General features: G+C 33.2%; 1 protein-coding gene across 1 annotated transcript in view; it reads left to right on the forward strand.

Annotated features, from left to right (window-relative positions):
* Dmd (dystrophin) overlaps positions 1 to 23,723 on the forward strand; it is a 1,212,244-nt gene that overhangs the window by 358,599 nt on the left and 829,922 nt on the right. The window contains exon 17 of the mRNA XM_028765040.1: positions 8,939 to 9,114. Coding sequence (XP_028620873.1) covers positions 8,939 to 9,114 — 176 coding nt within the window. The remainder of the gene's footprint in view (positions 1 to 8,938; positions 9,115 to 23,723) is intronic.

The following is a 23,723-nucleotide window of genomic DNA, read 5'->3' on the forward strand; positions in this document are numbered from 1 at the left end:
GAGAGAGAGAGAGAGAGAGAGAGAGAGAGAGAGAGAGAGAGAGAGAGGAGATAGATTATGGACATGACCATACAGGTGATTGCTATATATAGCTTACAGAAAGAAAACCATCCACAGTTGTATTGAATAACATTATACAGAGCTACTTGGGTGATGTGCTGTACTCTGTACTCCATTGTATTCAGGCTGTTAATGAAAAGTAAAAGCATAGCTTCTTCACAAGTATAACCGAATCTTATCTAAGTAGTTATTGTGTAGAACTACATTTGATAAAATGTTTACCAGCTTTGAAATTTTTGCCACATTGTACAGCCATTTAGAGATTTTACCATAATAATAACACATAGAATTCCTATTAAATAAACAGTAGAGAGTTTAAAGAACTCCTCTCCTCTCCCCCTCCCATCCCCTCCCCTCCCCTCCCGTTCTCTCCCCTCTCCTCCCCTCCCCTCCCCAACCCTCCTCTCCTCTCCTCTCTTCTCCTCTAGTTTCCCCTCCACTTCCCTCTTCTCCTGTCCTCTCCTCATTCCCTACTTTCCTTCTCTTCTCTTCCTCCTCTCGCCATTCCTCTTTTCTCTCTCCCTCTCACCCATCCATCACTAGTGATCAAATTCAAGAATATTCACATGGTAGCCAATTCCTCTGTCAATGAGCTTCACCAAGCTTATTATCTGAAAAAATTTTTGAGTAATTATCATTACTAGTTTTCTGAATGAAATTTTTGGTATAAAAAATGACCAGCCTTATGAAAATAATATTTGCAAATTTGCATTCAGGTAGCTGAGGCTGGAAAAAATCTCAAGTCTAGAGCCAGCTAGGTTTACATAGTAGTAATTGGCTCCAAAAGTCTCCTCTTACAAAAGATATTGTGAATTATCATAGTGTTTCTCAACTTTATACATTATAAACACTTTGATGTTAATAAATGTCTATTCTGTCAACTATCAATAAAACTCAGTAAGCAAGGGGGTATAATTTCTCCTGTGCCTTTATTATGCAACATCTCTTATGAAAATAATCAAGAACTCCCAAAATAAATTTAGATTAAGATTGCTACTTTTTAAAATATGTATTTAAAATTTTAAGTGTAACTATAATTACATCTTTTCCTTCTTTCATTTTCCTCTTTCTAACTCCTCTTATGCTCTCCCATATCTTTTAAATTTATGTCCTTTTACTTTATTAATTACTATTACATGCATGCATAAATGCAAAGATAGATGAATTAAACTAGATGAGTCTGTTTGATATTTCCTGTATTTATATGATTTCCTAGGAGATCTAGGTTACTATGCCCATCTAATATATTTGTTCTCCATTCCTTTCCTTGGTACAAACAAAATCTTGTCTTATTCCATTACAAATAGTTTTATTTCTGTCCACTTATTTACATTGTAACCACAGGCTTCCCCACCTAAGCTATTACATTAATGTGACTTCCAAGATGTTTTCTACTTAATTTTTCCCACTTTGATCTGGAGTTTCTCCAGCCTATTTTCTCTGCATGCAAGGATGACCAGAATCTAGTACAATGTCTATTGCATAAGACGTGCTCAGTGGACTGTAAAATATAAAGTAAAAAAGGTTTTATAGGCTTGGAAATACCAATATAAAACACTGGCTTTCATAACCAACAAAGACCAGCCAACTAGATGGCTCATTAGGTTAACAATGCTTGCTGGAGTGCCTAACTACATTGTGAAAGGAGATACCCAAGTTCTGCAAATTGTCCTCTGACCTCCGCATGTGCTCTTTTGCATGTGCACTTGAGCCTCCCCATGCTCATTTGCACACACACACACACACACACACACACACACACACACACACCAGAATTAAATAAATTTATTTGAAAGTTTCTGCGCATTACAGTACCAGTGAACTATACATTTTAAGCCAACAGTTGTAGTCCATATTCCATTCTATTTTCTCATTGCCTTTATTTTAAATGTTTGTGTTGTCATTTCTATAAACACATGCATACATACTGTATGCTGATCTATCCTCCAAATGGTTTTTTAAATAAATACTTGTGTAGCGACAAATTATAATACCTCTAGAAAGACATGAGAAGTTATAAATTACTTATAACTTCTTTCTAATATTCTTTAATAAAAGCCACTGTATTTTTGGTTATGTAGAATATGTCCCCACATGAAATATCTAACGTGTACTGAAATAAAATGTCCAAGTAGCATATTCTATAACCAAGATCACTTAATAAAGGAGCAAGCCTGTCTGTTAGAGAAGAACTCCTTTTTAGTAGAGAGGCCAATTTGTTCCCTTAAGAAATCAGAGCAAATGTAGAAAAACAAAAACATAGAGCAAACCAAAACAGCTTTAAAGTATTTTCAGGCATTTATTCAGAAGTTCTCATGAGTAGTTTAGAACTGGATAGAACAACTGAAAAAATCTGTGAACCTAGAAAGGACTAGCATCTAGCTTCGGCTTTAACAAACAAAATATATTTACTTTAGAAAGTTGTATACTTTACAACAACAGTGTTTTTAAAACAGTCTAAGTGACTTTGGAGATTGGTAGAATACTAATACAACCTGCAAAAACACATTTAAACAATTAAACAAATGTAGTTTTAAACGCATATGATCCCAGATTTAATATTAAACCCCCTGTTTTAGAACATTAAATGCAAGAATTTGTGTATGTGTGTGTGAGAGTGTGTGTGTGTGTGTGTGTGTGTGTGTGTGTGTGTGTGAGAGAGAGAGAGAGAGAGAGAGAGAGAGAGAGAGGTGGGAGTGGGTGTCTGATACTTTGAGTAAAATTTTGCATGGAAATTGTGTTTAAAACTGAAGAGGAAAAGCCTACACACACACACACACACACACATGCTCACACACATATATGTTAACAGATACTAATAATAATGATAAATTTATATTACTATTATCAATGAGATAAGCACATGCAAATAAAATTTTATTACAATTTGATATTAGTAATTGTCTCATCACAATAGATTGCTATTGTAAATATTTTTTTAGTTCATTGCTTTGGGAAAAAAGCCATCTAATTCTTTTTTAAAAATGAGTTTCTCTTTTTAATGACTATCAGTTTGAAGTGCAAATATGAAATAGCACCAGTGAACATGATTTCTTTGTATCTCAAGGAAATGAGGTTACTAGAGGTGTTCTAACAGACTAACTCCAAACCCCTGTTCTTGTGGGAAAAACTCATTAAAAATATATATGTGGTTTCACTGTTTTTATTAATGAAATATAATAAATGTTTAATGAAATGGAAATAAAATGGAACCAGGAGAAGGCAGAGGCTAAAGGGGGTATTAAAAAAACTGATGTTCATTTCAAGGACTGGCTCTTTTTGGTTTGATTTAGTTTGCAAATCACTAGCAAAAAACCTTTAATTCTTTTTCCAAAAGTTGAATCTATGGTAAATTTAAAGTCTGGAGATATATTATTGTCAAGATATAAAATCACTCCAACAGAAAGGGTAGAATGAAATCTATTCCTTTTCCCTGGGATATGGAACTAAACTTTTGAGGAGAGGACAGGTGACAGAGCATGTTGCAGAGGCATATAGGAAAGACTTGATCTTGCAATTAATAAGTAATCCCAATTCTTACTTTTCTCATTCTGAGCCTCTCTGGTCTTGAGTTTCACCTCTCATAGTTCTCATTCCTTACTTTCAACTTGTACTTTCCTCAAAAAAGCATGAAGCTTTAGTCATCTTTTAGTCTTCCTCACTATGCTGTGTAAATTCTCATGCATGTATGGTACCAGGATGGAAAAACCTTGTCCACACGTGAGCTGTGCTGTAGTTTGCTGCCCCTGGACCTACTCTGTACCTTGGGAGTTTGCCCCATCTACATTGCTTCAATACAAAAACTCATTGTGGAAATGATTTTAACTAGCACAGAAGAGACAAACCAGCAAGAATTTGTGAAATATCACCGCAGAATTCACCTGCCTGTTTGACAACTATTTATTGGTTCATTGTCTTGCATGCTTACATTTGACCAATTTGTAGACTGAATGAATGACTCATCTGCCTCAAAATAGTCAAGATTGCAAGGACTGAAACCCCAGGATAGGATGCAGGATTACTTGTTCACTCACTGAATGTTTGTTTTTCTTGCTTTGTTCTATCAGCCTTCTTCTTTGTCTCCCAGATGATAATAATTTATTTCTCCTGTTTGTGTATTTTGTTTCTCAGTTTAAATTTTCACAATTGATTTTATTTCACACATAACTCATGCTAAAATCCATTGTTCATTTTCTCATAATTGTGGGATTTTACTTTTGCAAGGGGGTGCTCATTGCTTTTCTACATTTGTCATACTTTATTTTTCATTCATTGTATTTTGATACAACCTAGGATAATTTATAAGTAGACTATTCTAAAATTTATTCAATATATCACATAAAAGATAAGGATTTTTTTTTGTTTTTTTTTTTGACAGCTAGATAACATTTCTTTAATGCTTTAAAATTGATATCTTTTATGGTATTAGCTTTGTGTTTACAACAAAAAGTACATTTTAATCAAGGAAGTAGTTGCATATCGTCAAATAGCTCCATGATAATGAAAATCAATGGGCCCTTCTTTTTGTTGTCTCATATTTTTTCATTTCTAAACAATTGGCACCTTACTCTTCTTATATTTTTTTTCTCTCCTCAATTTTAGCAGCTGTAAAAGACTTAGACTTGTAACAGTGTTATTTATATAATTTCCATTCACTTCTAATTGAAAAGGGAGCTAAGAGTTATTCAGTTGTTATCAGACAGACATAGCCCTTGCTTTTCCCTGCACCCTCCATCTATCTTTAGTTGCCCTCACCTTTGTTTCATAGCATATCAGTTTTAAATACCTTCATTCGACTATACTCCCAATCCCTGAGATTCTTATCCTGGAGGCTTGGCATGGAAATTCGGGCATTTGTGTTTTGAAAGAGCTCCCTGGGGGAGCCTGATATGTGCTCCTAATTAAGAATGAATGCTTAAATATTGGAATCAAACTACAAAAGCTTTTCTGACTTTGCAGAATTATCAAGTAGTTTTACTTATGATTTTCATTTTGTCCAATACTAAAACTAGATCTTAATTGCTAGAAAAGTAGATAAGAATGCCTATGACAACAGTATATTAATATGATTATCAAAGCTTGGAAGTTTCGTGGGTAATGAATAATTCAGTACTTAAAATATTTATACACTATAGAATTAAAATTAATGCTTTTATACTGCAGTGAATGAAGTTGATTGAGACTTTACATTTAACTTTGTAAATCAAGTGCTATCTTTTTCTGCCTCATAAGCTAACCATGAAACAGCATATGCAATTTTTATTTCCTGTTTGATCTATTATTTTTCTCTCTCATGCTTTATTGCTGAAATATCCTTCTTAAGTAGAACACACACTGTAAATATTTCTCCTGGCTACAAAACCATCTCAAATAAATTTGATGCACTATTTAATGAGGTTTTCCTTTACAGAGTTAAAATAATAAAGACTTTGATTTAGGATTCTGTATAAATGAGATTTAGAACTAACAATCTTAAGTAATCAGTTCATTTTTAGCTATACAATTCTATCTCTTATCTGCAATATGGAGATAATAAAGTCCTTGTTGGTTCTATAATTAGCTGTAAAAGTCACCATAGATATTAGCAGGTAGGTAAAGAGGTGAGATCAAAAGTACATAAGAGTTCTGACATGGCTTTATAATTGTAACCAGCAATAAAAATCCCTTAATACAGAAGACACATGACATTTTGTCTACAACCTTACTATGTCAATTACTGTCTCTGCATAAGCGCTATTACCCACTTCTTGGAGACAGTGAGAAATACAGAACCCTGTCCTTCTACAGACTCAGTGAGTCAGAACAGCAGTTTATCAAGCTCTCTTAGAATTCCTTTTTATTATTTTAAAGTCTATTCTGATAATTCATTCATAAATAATTGTTATTTGGAATATATATACATATATATACATATATACTACATATATATTACATATACATATATATGCATATATAATATATATTACATATATATTATATATATTATATACTATATTTCTGCCTCTTCATTTAACTTTTGTGTCACCCCACAATACCTCTCAAATGAGTCTTCTAGTTTATAAGAATCCAGAGGGTTTTTGTGTGTTTACATTTTTAAAACTGTGAGTTAATTGTAGTGTTGAACATGCCTCTAACCATCCCCTTCTAACTGCCTTCATACTTACTCTTTAGGTGAAGTTTTCCCCTTCAGGAATCTAACACATTATTGTATAATTCTAGTTGCTTACAAACCTTGGAGATTTTATTTAACATTTCATAGTACTTTCAGGCTTTTATTTCCAAGCCCATTGTCAAATTTCACGTTGAGCATCAATAAGTTTCTTCCTAGATACCTAGGATTGACTCTGTTGCCTGAATCAACATTATTCCCTCCATGCTCAGTAGCACAAAATGCTTGGTACTTCTGGAGTTAACCTGCTCAGAGGAGAAGAGGAAGGGTGACCATGAGGGGGAAAGGAAACAGGATATAAAATAAATAAGTAAAAATTAATTAATTAATTAATTAATTAATTTAGAAAAGAATGATGTACCAGAGGTGACTTGGGACCCATAAACTGTGAGTCGTTAGGAAACAGAGCTCAAAACTGACCCCTGAATGGCTTTTTACAATTGTTAAGAAATATTTATTCAGATTTTTTTAAAAAGATATTTTTTTCAGAGTGGAAAAATGTTCTCTGTTTCTTTGTCTCTCTGTCTCTGTCTCTCTGTCTCTCTCTCACCCCTTCTATTACCCTTTGTCATTCTTCCTTTCATTTTTAAATTTTTATTTGTAGTCAAAGTATCATGTAGCTCAGGCTGCTTTGAAATTACTATGCAGTTAATGATAAATGTATACATTCTAATACACCTCCAGCTTGAAAATGATAGGTGCTGAGTTTACAGAGGAATGCCACCACACACAGCTAGAAATGGAGGTTTCTTCAATTGACTTCTCATGAATTATAAACACCCCAATTAAAGTAAGCTATGTTCTGTCTATCCACAACACAGTCTCACTGTTACAACTTTGATTATATTCACACCTCCATAATGGCAATATAAAACTGATCTTTATGATCGTAATGATGGAGGTTTTCTCCAAAAGTCCTTACATTTTGACAGCCTTTTGCTGTTCCTAAAGCTCCATATGTTTAAGGCCAGTTATCATCTCCCAAACTCACCTTAGAGTCCCTTTGTATTATTCCTACTACCGAGCTCATCCTTCATCTGGTCTACTGTGTATTTTAAAGGTTGCTTTCTCTGTCTTATTGTATATAAAAAATGGTCATCCACAACTGTGTCCAATCTCTTCAACTAGATAACTTATTGCCTAAAATCTAGAAAGTTATACTTTCCTTTATGACTCTTTTATTTTTCCAGTGAGAATATAATGGTGGTTTTATTGGGTTAGTTTATTTTCATCTTTTTTCCCTCTTCTTGTCTTTCTATATTCCTTCCCTTCTTGTATCCTATTTCATATATTTATTCATTAACTAAAGAGATACTAACTAAAACTTCTTATGCACCAGATATACCATTCTGAGTGAGACACACAACTAAAAACATATGTATAAATATAAATATATATATATATGCTAGAAAATTTGCTCAGTGATTATGAACACTTTTTGATCTTGCAACAGACTCAGGTTCTGTTCTTAGGGCATCGGATACACTCTTTCACCATGTGTAGTCACGTTCATTTGGGTGGCATATGTAAATTCATGTAAGCAAATACACATGCATATAAAATATAAATGAATAAAAAATTTAAAAAGTGATAATAAAATAGTTTGGTGCTGATAGAAAATGAAGATGAAGAGAGCTAAGTTTTAAAATCAAAATTTTAACTTACTGATTTGATAGATATGTATACAAATCTATTATGAATCATATGTATGAGCAAATATAATCTGTGTACTGTTAGCATGTTGTCAGTAACAAAAGGATTTGAAAGCCATTTAAAATTTAAAATGTAAGTATCTCAAGTTCTTAAGTTGTATTTCAGAATTGGCAATGCATTATTTTCCTTAAAAATTCTACATTATCTTTTAAAATAGGTTTACAGAGAAGGAATTCCATTTGTAGTTTTAATGGTAAAAGTCATTCTCATTTTGTGCATACTTGGTTGTAATCACGCCTTTTTTTAATGGAACAATCTTCTGATGCTTTATTCTTAAATTTTCATTTAGGGCAAATTGTAGAAGATATGTAAGCTTGTCACCACCAACGACTCATAAAACTGTTCTGGTAGCTATAGATTATTTTCAGATTTATTACTGTACATTAGAGGATTCTTGATGGGTTGCCCTGAATGCAATTAATTTTCAGTTTTATGTGGCTTTATAATGCAAAATAGATCGGTGCAAACAGAGTTTGAAATAAATGTCTGTAATATAGTAATTACTTTTATTTTAAAAGCTCTAGAGAGTTTTTAAAAAGTACTATAGCTAAAGTATGAGTGTTCTTTTTCACCTTTGTATTGACAACCAACTAATACATCCAAATACTTGGTTCATGTTTAAATTTTACAGCACTTCATAGACTATTAAACATAGAACATCCTTGTGGGGACAAGAAATCGAATTTTCTCTTAAGAAGGTTCCAACTAATTGATTTGTAGGACAGGATAACATCCTCTAGCTGACAAGCTTACAAAACAACCCCGACTCCCTGAGCTGAACTGAGAGGGTGCTTTTTCACTAACATAAAAGGTGTCTTTCTGTCTTGTATCCATTGGAAGTGTACATGTCAGGTTCACTGAGCAACTTTCATTGTGAGCTTTTCTGTTTCTGTCTTTTTTTGTTGTAACCGCACACAGGAACATGTTCTTTAAACTTTCTCGCAGATTAAAGGAGACTGGGTTTCAGTTTTGTTTTTTCTTTCTGGTGGCTTACAGGAACTCCAGGATGGCATTGGGCAGCGCCAAGCTGTTGTCAGAACACTGAATGCAACTGGGGAAGAAGTAATTCAACAGTCGTCAAAAACAGATGCCAATATTCTACAAGAAAAAATAGGAAGCTTGAGTCTACGGTGGCGCGAGATCTGCAAAGAGCTGGCAGAAAGAAGAAAGAGGTAGGGTGACAGAGACTTTTAGCAGAGTTACACTGTCTTTTAAAATAGATTTTGTTCATGAAAGATTTTAATATGGATGATAGGTGCTAATGTGAAGAAGTACATCAAATATCAATAGCAGCAATGACTTTTTTTTTTGGTCTATAATACATACTTGTTGCTCTCTAGCGCCTTTTAGTTGTTTTATACTTCCAAATTAGTGCTAAAAATCATGTGGGATTGCCTAAATGTGGCTCTCTTTAGTGTATTCCAGCTTTATCCAGCTGAATCTCAGGTATTTTTCCCCAAAAGAAAAAGATCAGGAGAGACAATCATAAATGACTATTTTGTAAGAAAAATAGGTACTTGGTATGATTTTCACAACAATGCTTGTAGTTTTTGTTGTAAAAACATGATTGTATTATTAACTTTCATTTCAATTACATTTGTTACTATATTCTTGAAAAGGTTCTTTGGTAGAAAATATTCAAATTTAAAAGGAAGAAAAAAAATAGAAAATGGTTGATACAGTATTCAATCACCATTTAATTTTCTTTTAGAATAAACCTGAAACCAAATTCATGTTACGGTAATTGGAAAGCACAGAAAATATATATGAGATTTGGAATTATGCTTCCATTTATGGAGTCTAGAGGTTCTTGTTGTATAAAGAAGAACTTGGTCTTCATTTACCAAATGAGACTATTACATTATTCAATTCTATGGTAATCACTGCATCCTACATGTGATCTGCATAATATGTTGATTTTAATATTTAGGGCTAGAATTGATGAACATCTTTGTTTAAGGTATATTAAAAAGAAGGTTTGGAATTTATGTCCAGTATACTTTCATACCAACTTACATTACTCAAAAATAGTGTAGAACTCTTAGTGTATACAAAAGAGACACATGAGTTGATATGCATATGTGTATGTACACACAAAACTTGCCAAAATTAAAAAACAATGTAATCGTCTAAATATGTTTTTATATTAAATATTGATTTAAAATTTTTATTATATTGAGATAAAGTAAAGAACCCAAGTTTATTGCTAAGTTACTTCCTTGATAATTAATACATTTTCCCTTAAGAGTGATCAAAATCTTGGTATTAATCATACAAGCATTTCATTAATTAAATAATAAATCTGTTGATTCACAGTTTGAAAGTTATTTAATGTCACTCTTGAGGATGGGCTCAATGTAGTATAAAATAAGAATGTAAGAAATGACTAGGCTAATAATAATGATATGTAACATTAAAAAAATATATATCATAAAGACCTTATAATGGTGATTAAATTGGTAGGATAATTATTTTAAAGACATTTTGGTTCTTGTGTTTATAAACTACATAGTACTTGAACAAAACATGTTTATATTTTTCCTGATAATGTTTATTAAACTGAGTGATTAAAATCTTGTATGTTTTCACTTCTAAGTTGAAGTTATAATTTATAAATAACAATGGGGGCAATTTATCTGCCCACCAATAAAGCGCTGTAATTTTATATTCCTTTAATTGTGTAGAAAGTGCTATATACTGACTCTGTTGTAAAATATAATTCAAATTGTAGGTTAATTACAGTTGGGATTTGGCTATAATTGGTTAGAAATTTTTCTCTCATTTTACCAGTTTAACCTATAATAAATACTGTAATTTGTGCTTTAAAAACTCAAGATCAGATCCTTTAAGTTTTTTTTTAAAAACTCTAGCTTTTACAGTTCTCTGTTTCATTTTATACTTTCAAAAAAATGATCATGTGCAGCTTTCCAATCGCATCAGTTTTGTGGCAGAGTTCTTGGGGTTATTTTCCATTTAAGTTTTGTGAAATACAAATACGTTTCAAAATATAAGTGACAGATTCTCCCATAGATTCACTGCTATTTCAAAATATGTAATAGCAAATGTACAAATGAACTCATTTCAACAAGAATATATTACCATAAGTAATATAAAAGGACTGTAATCATGAAACAACTGTTATTAGCATATTTTCAGTACAAGACTGATGGAGTTCAAGAGGAAACAGAAGTTACTTATAGCACAGGTGCAACGAGGATGCCTGTGCTATGTAACAATATCATTTTTATTTGTTATGCTCATTAAATTAGAAATAATGATCATTCTATAGTCAAGGATACACATTAAGGAAGTAATGTTAAGCACAAATGTACAAAACTATTTGCAACTGTACTGCTATATAATTTTTTTTAATTTTTTATTGGATGTTTTATTTACATTTCATATGTTGTCCCCTTACCCCATCCCCCACCCACCCAGGAACCCCCAATCCCCTCACCCCTCCTCCTTCTTCTCTGTGGATGTAACCCCTACCTACCCCCCCCTCCCACCTCCCCACCCTCAAAATTCCCACCCCCTGGAAAACTGCTATATAATTTAAGTGTTTCTCTCTGATAGTACAACAAATCCAAAATGATTAGAAGAAATTTCTCTGAAGTGTTTAAGTAGTGGTAGACTTCTATGAAATGTATAAATTGTATAAAATATGCTTATGATGCAATTTCTCACAGAAAGTTCCCTGTTTCATCCACCACATAACAGAGATGCCTGGTACTATCTATAGGCTTATGGAGAGTAGCTATGATTTTACTGATATATACTCCAAAATAATCTTTATAAACAATGAGATGCAATTTAAAATATGTTTTATTTGAGGGGAAGTTGTAGGATAAAGAAAAGCAAGCTTGTGCATGAAGGATTTTTATTTTTTATATAATTCTGGTCTGTGAATAGAATTCAAGGGATGCCACAGTCTTGAATATAGAAAAAATACTTCCTTGTTTTCACTAACCTCAAAATGGAATTTAGAATTTCCTTCTATGTGGAATGTTGGCCAAAAATCAAAATCAAAACAAATAAAATTAAATTTCACAGAAATACTGACTCTGAAATCATAGATATTTTCATATATCATGATAGCTACTCTACATATCTCAAGAAATTTCTCATGATTGTTTTATGCATAATTTCTAATAATCTAACCTTTAAACTTTATGTAGTATAGTAATGATAATTTAGTAATTATATATAATATATAATCTTCAAATTAGAATAATAAAAATTTTAGCTCCAAAAACATTAAAATTTTGGATTGATATATAGAAATTATATATATTTAGCGTGTACTGTGTGATACTTTAATACATGCTTACAATATATATTGATCAAAGGGTAACCATAACCATAACACTATCTTTAGAAGCTTTAAGATGCTGTTTTTATAGTGTTCATAAAATATCTAACTGGATATCTTTATAAACTGTAGTCTCTGTTCCATGTTCAAGAACACTAGCAATTATTTTTACCTAGCATTGTTTACCTCAAAAATGCTGTATTTATTACATCTACAAAAATATTATAATGTATTCATAATAAGGACCTGCATTATATCACAAAATTTGTAATATTTTGACAACTATTGTAATGCATTGTTTTTCTGTGTATTTTGTGTTATTGACTTACTGTCAAGAATTGTGGATTTAACCAAATTTCCAAAGGGACTCATAAAATAAACAATACATATGAATGTATATGTATACATATATGTGTGTATGCATATGTACACACATATAAATTCCTGTTCTCTATTTTTCTCAGAATCACTATATATTTCATTGCTGTCATTTTTGACATATAGATACAACTTCATAAAATCTCTTTTTTTTTCTGAAAATTCCAGTAGACATACATGTCAAGGGAATGTGGGAAACCAAACTTTAGACAATAGATTGCTGACACCATCCATGAAGAACATTTTATATAGGATAATCCCATCTGGCAGAAGATTGAAAGAGACAGAAACAAGGTCACTGAAAATGGAAATGAAATCTTAACTATGAATTGAGCAATTCTTGGATTCTAAACTTTAGCATTAAAAATTGTCTTATGGAATTACCATATTTCATTTTTGTTTTAGATAAACAATGTATCTCCCATTATTTCAAAAAATTACTACATTAACCTGTGCTGAAAAATACATTTTCTTAATTTAAAAGATCCTTAGTTAAAATATTATTTGATTTCATCCTTTTCCATATTTCCTTTCCTTCTTTTTCCTTTTTTCATTCCTTCCTTTTTCCCTTCCTTCTTTTTTTCCTTTTTTCTCTCTATTTTATTTGTGTATATGTGCATGACACTTGTGTATGTACCTACAATAAGACGTGAATGTGACAGGACAAGTTTTGACATATGTTCCCTCCTTCTACATTTACTTGGGTTCCTCGGGGTCAAAATCTGGTTTTCAGGCTAATATAAAAAAGAAGTTTAGAATGTTCATCAATTTACAGGCTTTTACAAATATTTTTAATGAACAATATTTCAAATGTGAAAGTTGAAAAAGTAGCATAATAGATGCCCACATTATATCTATTCTCCTTTTTGTTTAAGAATACCACATCCTGCCTTTCTGTGTTTATAACCCCTGTGTGAATGAATTACGATTTGAGAAAAAATAAATTATTTAAAAACAAAATATAAAAAAAGAAAGATGATTCTGAACAATATTAGAAAACAAACAAACAAACAAAAAAGAATTTTTCTGTATAGCCCTGGCTATCCTAGAACTTCCTTTGTAGCCTTGCTGGCCACAAACTCATACACCTGCTTCTTCTATTTTTCTTCTTAATTTCTTAGTATCAGCCCTTGTTTTTGCCAAACAAGCATCTTCTTGATACTCATCCTCCACTCTGCATCTACATTTTTATCTAATGTGCTATACAGTATAAATTCATATTTTCTTTGTCTTCAGAGAACTTTAAATACCATTATAATTCAGCATGTATCAACTTGGAATATAGGCATGGCATACAGAGTGATGTGTGTTTATTAACTTCTAACAAAATTTAAAACAATGTTGTACTACTTAAAATACAGTCAAATATGGGGATACCTATGTTAAATTAAGCATATCTTGTATTTAATAACAATATCCCATTAAGTTTATGCATTGCTTTTCATTATATTATTATTTTCTTTCTTTTTAGCTAGAAGTATCTTTCACATTATTTTCTCTAGACTGATATTGACATTCAAAAATTGTTCACTTCAGTAGTTTTAAAAAGTTCTGAATCTGTCTGTTATTCCCCCCCCCAGGGTGCCATTTCACTTGCAAAGTCTCTGACTTGTAAACTGCAAGTAAGGTCTAGGCAAGACTTAAAAGGACACAAGTTAAATTTCGTTTGTTTACTTGCTTTGCAAAGGAACTTCTCATAGAATTCTTTCTGCCTTATAACATTTTCAAATATACTTATAAAATTGTATCATCACTTGATTAATGTGATGACTATCAGAAATTAAGTCAAGTTATATATTTTACTACTAAGTCATTTATTGAGATTAGGGGCCACTGTGGGTCCCTTTATAACCAACTATTATATAAAGACATAAAATAATGTTTCTCAATTTCAACCAGAATATTATGTTTATCAATGACTTCGTTTTGTGATTATAAATATTTATTTATTTATTTCTTACTCTGATAATGCCAATATGTATTCACAGATACTTTTTATCATTTTATTCAGTGATCTAATGAATTATACCTATTGTTCTTGATTAGTGGAAGCTAATTCTGGCATCCTGCTTGACAGTCTTTGGAGTCATCCTGGCTTTTGTTTAGAATAAACCATCTTCCATGTATTCTTCTTCACTTTCTTTAGAAGAAAGCATATGCAAAAACTAGCATATGATCAGTGGCCTTCTGAAAAAGTATATTGACTCCTTTCTGAAAAGCAGTCATGGGATAAACAAAGTTTGTTTAAATATTTCTTTTGCACCAATCTTTCTCAGAGTACATAGAAACTGAAAGTTAAACTAGGAATATCAATAGATGTTATGATATAAGACTGATAGTTTGACCAATGTTTATTATTTATTTAAACATTTCTACAGGAAGAATTTTCCTGTATATGATCCATGCTATTTTTCCCAAGAAAATTGGCAATGCAAAAAGATAATGAGAAACATTCTTAAATGTTTTTAAAGGAAGAAAATGTTGTTTAAAGACCTTAGTTCATGGTTTGCATGTCAAAGAATTCTGTTAATTAGCAATGAACTTCATATAATTCATTAAAGTCAGCCTAGTAGGACCTCTTCTTGAAAATCTCCATCAGCAATTCATATTTTTTATGTGCTCCCTGTATCATAACTGTTTTTTCTTAAGAGTTTCTGACTAGCTTTTTTTTTGAGCTGAAAGAGTTCTCTATTATAGATATAAGTTATATTTACAAATATCAATTTAAAATGTTTTCTCTTATTCATTTTTCCTTTTGGTTGCGTGTCATATTTATGATTTTTATTTTTTTTCCAATCTGCTTTTATACCATTTTAATTACATGCAAGTATTAAGGTCAGTTCTAGGTTGAGGACCTAGCAATACAGTAGATCCAAATAGCCAAGGAACAAGCAAGACAATAAACATAAATAGTCAAAGAACAAGCTAGGCAATAGAAAAAAATCCAGTGATCACTTCCTTGATCACTGTTCTTATAAGGGCTTATCAAGATGACCAAAATATCTGAGCCTACTTCCCTATCCCAGCCCAAAATTATTTTCATGGCTGAAGCCTACTTCTTTGTTCTAGCCTAAGATTTAGATTCCTGCCTCAAACTACATCTTTATTCTGACCTAAAATTTAGATTCCTCCTTAAAATTACTTCTTTGTTCTAGCCTAATATCAGATTCCTGCCAAGCAGCCTATTCCTTGTCCTTGGCCAATGTCAGATTCCTGCCAAGCAGCCCCAAAAGCTCTCAGCCTCTCCTTTTAAAAACATAAATGAGACTGAGCCTGTCTTAGGTCATTCTGACAAAAATGCCTTCCTTACCCATCATAGAATATGCATTATCAAAAGCAATGCCTGTATGTCTTAGGTTGGTAGGATTCTGTGCAGAATCTTACCCATCCTTGGCTTGCCAGCTTGTTAAATTAATAACTCTGTCTGGAAGTCCATTCTCAGTTTCAAGTCATGTACTTTGACTGCCAACATGTTGGTGTTGTTAAAGACAAGCTTTAATATGATAGACAGGAATAAAAGTATTACCAGGACAAGAAGGGCTAGCATGATAAAGCTAAATTTGCCATTCTTGAAGCATGACCAAAATGGAAATACTTACCTCTGGCCATAGATAATACTATCAGCATTATCTTCAGTATCAAAGTTCAGCAGAGCAGCATTTTTTAAATTCATAAGCTCACTATGCAAAGTTAAAACATCCAGAGAAGTGATAGAATTATGCCAAATACCCTGCAAATGTCTTTAAACTTTTTCCTAATTATAATGACTTTCAATGTAAATTTTAGAAGTAACATAAGTCCAATGGTATTTGGTATGACACTCAAGATGGCTTCTTATCCTATGATTTCCAATACTGGATTGATTTCTAGACCAGTGCATGATTGAGTCAGAATAACTGGTCACATTTAAGAAAAATACAACAGTCATTATAACTTCTTTTTTTGATTCTCTGTTCCACAAGGTCTAAAAACTTGAGGCAAGGCAGCTTGTCCCATCTGGGATATAGGCAAGCAAAGGTGGGTCAGGAACGTATGCCCAATATAGATTCCCAGTCACCATTGTCAGGGTACTCAGCAAGCCCACAGGTCAGCATCATTCTTTATCCCAGCATCAGCATGTCTCACCAATCACTCTGGCAGCCACCATGCTCCTTCAGCATCCTGTAGAAATAACATGAACATGCCTTCTTCTCCATATTAAATAACTGATTGTAATCATGCCATGTGCCAGTAAGTGGATCCTTCCTTTTCACCTAGGCATAAGTATGATTTTTTTAAAAAATTAAAATAAAAAGAACATGATTTAAATAAATTTGTGGTATATGGGGATATACCTCCCCCTTTTTTATTTTATGACGATATTGCTTTAAATTTCCATGGGCCTCTTCTCTAATACCTTGTCCTTGAGGATTATAAGGAATACCAGTAATATGGGTAATATTCTAAGTAGCTCTTAATATAGATTCCCCCTAACTCAAATAGCTTTCTGTATCCAGCATAAAACTAGTAGATTTTCAACTGCTGTATTTCATAAAAATAACAGCCAAAATTTGTGACATGTTTGCAAATCTCTTCACTGTGTATATATTCCTTTAACTGTGTAGAGCTGTTACAGCTAATTTATAGAAGCCAATGTTAAAAGTGTGCTCACACATTCACATTCTACCCTTAGAATTGCTTCAGATCCAACTTCATTCTACTTAATTCAATACTTGATCTTCCTCAGTTTCTCATCATCAGTTTATACCTAGATTCATACATCATGGAGGTCTGAGTTTAAAAACTACATGACCACAACCTGAACCCAGCTAGAATTCACACATTTTTCCATGAACCCTATTTTGAAAGAATTAAAATTTTAATCTTGAGACAAGTTATATTTTTAAAATAATAATTCTTGTTTGTTTCTTTGCTTATGTTTTTTAAATTTAATACACTCACTAAGTTCTATTTCCCATTTTCTTTCCTGTCATCATCAAATTTGACTTAAAAATATTTCAGGCATGCTAGTCAAAAGTGCCATGTCTGGACCAGTACAGACATTACCTGTAAGCTGCAAAAAAAAAAAATGCAGAATCTAACAAATTACATTTTGATAGGGCTCCTAGGTTATGCATGTGTACATAAATCTTTGAGAATGACTACTGTTAATAAGCATCATCTTCATTTTACCATATCTATTTCAGTTCACTCATATTCAAAAATTATTTCCACATAAAGAATTAAGTTTTAACCTTTCTAGACCTCATATAGTGATTAATTGATAGTGGGAGATGGGTGGTATTTGGATTGGCAATAATACACAATGATGTCAGGCATGTTGTTGTTGTAGGTCATGTAACCCTTGTGATACCTGTGTGATCACTTGTGTTCTATTTTTAATTTTATAGAGGGTCATCGCAGAAACAAACTGAGAATCCTGAAGCATGATTACACACCTAATCAAATATTTGAACCAGTATGCCAATCCAAATCCATAGTCCTTAAGCTAGATCCAGTTTTGTACTATTTGGCTCTATTCTGGAGAGTAGTGAATACCACAGTTGCCACCTTCCAGCTTTTTTACTTGCTTTAGCTGATCACATTTAGTGACATGGGAGCCGAACATGGATTTAGCTCGCCAGTAATGTTGGCCATCCCTTTCACTAACTCAGCATATGTCTGAATTGTCAAATCATACACTATTCTTTCCTTCAGCATTTCTAAGTCTATTTGGTTTGCTTGAAATTTCTTTCCATTTATTAAGTGTGTCTTCTGCAAAATCCTACCTATCCCCTCAAGGCATAATTAAGTATTCTATAACTGTGACCTCTTCCCAAGTACAAGCCAGTGTATTTCCTCTATAGTTCTTTCGGTTCTTTTAGTATATTTATTTTATTCACAGATCGTACACATTGAGATCAGGGTAGAAAAAATATTGTTCCTAACTCTATAACTCATAATACTCAGGTGAAAGGCTGATACATTTATGCATCTAATAAGTATTTCCTTAACTCTAATAGTGAGAATATACATTCGTATTCAAATTAAACTAAACAGTTAACATTTTACACTAAACATTGTTATATACGTTAGAATAGATCTGCAGAATTAAATGCTAGAATTAGATTTTTTCTTTCTATTTTTAAAACTGCAAAATAAATTCAGTTATTAATCATTTAAGTGTTCTCTAGAATATAATACACTTAGGAAAACAGGTAGATGCACTATCCTTTTCTTATAGCAAAATTTGGTATTGTAGTCAGCAAGCTTGTACATTTATTTATATCATTCTTACAATATCTTAACCAATACACTTTGAATGAAATAACTGAAAACCCTAAAAATGTCACTTTATCCTCATCTAGCCTATAGCCAGCTGATTTTTTAGATTAAATTCATGCTATGTATAGTTATTTTTGGAGTGTTTAGTTAGATCTTGGTGATATTATTATCCACAGGTGTCCTTGGAAAAGCTGGTCTCTTCCCATCTGTTCTCTGATGACTCTTGAAAGCTTTCAAGGACAGTCATAATTCTTTATCAGAAGATTTTGAAAAATTAGCCTCATAAATAATTCTTTTAGGCCATATTTATTTATTTATTTATTTATTTATTTATTTATTGCAAATTGGAAGGCTAAAGCAAAACTGACCAAGTAGACCAAATATTCTGTTGTACTGACTAGACTGACAGTATCTCTTAAATAATTCTCATTATGTTTATTCATTAAATTATGCTAGGTTCTTCATTATTTTAAAACACCATCAATCTGATTTTGAACTAAATTGTAGAGTAATATAAATGATTTTTATTAACTGTTCTGTGACTATGCATATTGGCTCTTTCCATTAGATAAAAATACTTACCAAATGTTAGTGTACCATTTATGTCAACATTTGGTATTTTCTAATTCAGATAGTTAATTAATATTATATAAACTGAAGGAATAGGACTTAGTAGAAAAAAGTCCTAGTTTCCATGTAAACTGAGTCAATTTCTTTGGAAGGCTTGTTAAAAGGTCTATATTAATTGTTTAAGATTGGGTACGGGGGTAGATATTACAAAAATCTGAAATTATCTTACACTTCTAAATACTAGAAACAAAAGGTTACAAATGAATAAATGTAGAAGGGCATATGGCAAACCAAATACCAAAAAAGATCAGGCAGTATACCCTTAATCTAGAAAAATTGCTGATCATCACCAAATTATACTTGATTGAAATCCATTTTCAAGTTGTAAGAAAGAAGAAAAATGTTTAATATGTACAAATACCCCCACCCACACAAATGTCTGACAAGCTGTCTGTTCTGTCAACATAATCAAATTTGATAAGAAATCCTAGTACTGGATGTAAATTAAAACACTACTTACACATGTCTGTAGTATATGATGAAGGTAGTCCTGAGTATAGTCTAACACGAATTGGATATATGCAAAATCAGACTTCAAATAAGTAATATAATGCTGAAACTTAAGGCCTTGTAAAAACAAGCACAAATAATATTGAAAGGATGTTGAGGAGCTAGAGAGATAACTCAATCTTTTAAAAAGATGGAGAAATCAGGCTGGTACTGAACTAGAAGCTTCATCTGTACTGGGTAGCTTTTGTTATGCTGAAAGGTACAATGCACACTACCATTGAAGTAATCAATAGTCTTATCAAACTGTAGAACTGTACTATAATTCCAAATCACCTGGAAAGATACTGCCATGTGTACAATGATGGTATGGATGCTATGGGTGTTACCATGGTTTGACAAGATTTGAGGCCTGCTCCACAAGACAAAATTCATGTACATCATTAGCCGGCCAAGACACTACAGTTCATAAGACTGAATGAAGAACCTACTACTATGATTATGCTGAAAGGACAACTAGATTGACCTGCTTTCAATCTTTTTATGCATAGATTATAGCATCTCTCAACTCTTCTGACAGAAGATTCCTTTTGCATATATGGTGATAACCATAGAGACCCATCAACTGGTCAAAATGCATAAACTAAAAGAATGTGGAGCATCCAGCTCCAATTGGATATCTCCTAGCTGAACACTCCACTGTCACATTTTCTTAGCATTCTCAGCACCCATACATCTCTGGATTACCATCATTGATTGCAAAGAAAAGCTTCCTCAGTAAAGTCTGTGAGTAGTATTCTTATTTTTAAAATTATTTCAATTAAAAATACATTCTTTTCTCATCCAATAAATCTTTACCAGAGTTTCCCCTTCCCCCACTTCTTTCAGCACCCTCAACCTTCTCTCTCCCCCTGAGATTCATTACCATTCCTTTCCTCTTTAGAAAACAATAGGTCTTCAATAGATGACAGCCAGACATACCAAAGCAAGATACAATAGGAAAAACAAAAGCCCTCATATTGCAGCAAGAGAAGACCACCCAATAGGAGGGAAAAACTATCAAGAATGGGCAAATGAATCAGAGATATACCCACTCCCAGTGTTAGGAATCTTACAAGAATATCAACTAACAGCCATAAAATATATGCAAAGAATCCAGTGGAGATCCATGCAGGTTCCATGCTTGCTGGTTCACTCTCTGTGATCCCTTGTTTGGCCTCCATAGTAGATTCAGTGGGCTGTGTTCTCTTGGTATACTTTATCACTCTGACTCTCTTCCTCATCTTCTACTGGGTTCCCCAATCTCTGGAGAGTAGAATACAATGGAGAACTCCAATTTAGGCTCTCTCTTCATAATGTTTCACTGTGGGTCACGGCACCTGCTCCCATATGTTGCCAGAGGAAAATTTTCTGATGATTGCTGGACAAGGCACCAATGTATAATATACCATAATATGTTATATCAGAAATCATGTTATTGATTTTTTTGCCAGTCATGTTTTTTTTTCTACTATAGTTATGTGGGCTATCCAGTCTTTGGTTCCTGGTAATCCAGCAGTGCAAGGCATTGTTTCCTTCTCATTGTGTGGTCCTCATTTAAAACTGACATTGGTTGGCCATTCTCTCATGGTTTGCACCAGCATTAACCCTCATATCTTGAAGGCAGGACAGATGTTAGGTGGAAGGTTCTGTGGCTAGGTCGGTGTTCAGTTTTCTTTTCCTGTAGCCTGAAGGATACCTTTGAACCAAAGTGAGTGGAATGTACAGGAGAAGGCTCCAAGTTCACAGCAGCTGGAACTCTTTATGTATAATGAGCTAAGTGGAAGTTGTCCTTGGCAATAGGGGCTCCATGGTCAGTTTTCAGAGGGGGACCTTCTGTCCTAGCATTAATATGGGTTGTTTAGGGTTCCCCATGGGACCCCCTTGTCCAATAATTCAACAAAATGTAACCCAGTTCCAACAGTGGAAACCTTGCCTGGCTACAGAAGATGGCCAGTTCAGCCTCTGTATCCTCCATTACCAGGAGTCCTCACTAGGATCATCCTCATAGTTTCCAGGAAGTTCACACTGCACTAGGTTTCAACACCTCTGCCAGATCTCCCCATCCCCCAGCCAATTCCAGCTGTCTCTTTATATTGGAATATGAAGTATTTTTATATGGGAATAACCATATGTATTTAGAAAGTAGCTTTGTGGCATTAAAATTTAGCTAAATAACAGTAGTAAGTCTGCCCTTAGCACCTAGTACCTCATTAACCATAGAGTTTTGAGATTTTTTTTTTGCTTTGCTTTGTGTTTTAATTAGGTTTACAGTACCTGATATTAATTCCTTCATGTAGTTTCCTAAAATCCAGTTATAATGCACCATCCTCATGGCAATCATGGCACTATTGTACCAGTTGGCATACCCTACCTTTTTAGTTGGCATTATAGATGAAAGGGTTCACAGATGAATAAGATTGTTGGTATTATTTTCCTCCTAGAAAACTGTATAGCATCTGCTGGCACTGTGAGAGTCAGTTCCAATTTAATTTCTCTATACCTCACAACCAAAGCATTTGGTGCTTTCAGCAATAGGGACTTATAATGTGCATTTCTGCATGACTGCTGATGTTTGACATTTTTTGTAATTTTAGTCAACTTTTGTGACTCATCTTTAGAGATATGTGTGCTCTCTTCATTGGCTGATGTATTGATTTGGCTCTCTGATAAGGTTTTATCCAATAGTTTGAATTATTTGTGAATTCTAGGTTTTTAGCCAGTGTCAGATATTCAGCTAGTATTTCCTAGGATGAATTCTCACTGACCTCATATGCTTTTCTTTTATCATACTCACAGAGAACATACATGTCCCTCATGTTATTCACTTTGAGATTTTTGTCCATATAATTGAGGTATTCAGGTTCTGAGCAATCAGATTTGACAAATGTCTTTGTCCATTGTTTAATCACTATTACTATGTGAATTATTTTTCTTCATTTTAAGTATTAAGTAACTTCAAATTCTCTTTATGGTTTCTCCACCCCCATCTCTTTCTCTCTATTCTGTTCTCTCTTAGTCACCTCTCTTTAATCCTTGAAATCACCTTTGCTATGGGGAGCAATTAGTTAAACATTTCTTAGTATACTCTATGTGGTTCACAATGCAATGACTGCTTTTGTAACCTCATCTTATTTTATTCTTATGCTTCCCTCATGTGATTAATTTACAATTCTCAAATAAATGATTTATACTTTATATCCTGTTTTTTGTTTGTTTGTTTTTAAATGTTTGGTTCTCTTTCTTTTTTAAAAAAAATTGGATATTTTATTTACATTTCAGATGTTATCCCCTTTCTTCATTTCCCTCCCACCCAGGAACCCCCTATCCAATCCCCCTCCTTCTGCTTCTATGAGGATATGCCCACAACTATCCACCCACTCCCACCTCCCCACCCTCGAATTCCCTTACACTGGGGCATCCAGCCTTCATGGAACCAAGGACCTCCTCTCCCACCTATGCCCAACAAGACCATCCTCCCCTACATATACAGCTGGAGCCATGGGTCCCTCTCTATGTGCTCCCAGGCTGGTGATTTAGACCCTGGGAACTCCGGTTGATGGGTATTCTTGCTCTCCTCGTGGGGCTGTAGACCCTTTTAGCTCCTTCAGTCTTCTCTCTACCTCCTCCATTGGGAACCCCTTGATCAGTTCAATGATTAGCATTGAGAATCCACCTCTGTATAGGTCAGGCTCTGGCAGACCTCTAAGG

This window comes from Grammomys surdaster, unplaced genomic scaffold, assembly GCF_004785775.1.
Source record: "Grammomys surdaster isolate TR1022 unplaced genomic scaffold, NIH_TR_1.0 148, whole genome shotgun sequence".
NCBI classification, from domain to species: domain Eukaryota; kingdom Metazoa; phylum Chordata; class Mammalia; order Rodentia; family Muridae; genus Grammomys; species Grammomys surdaster.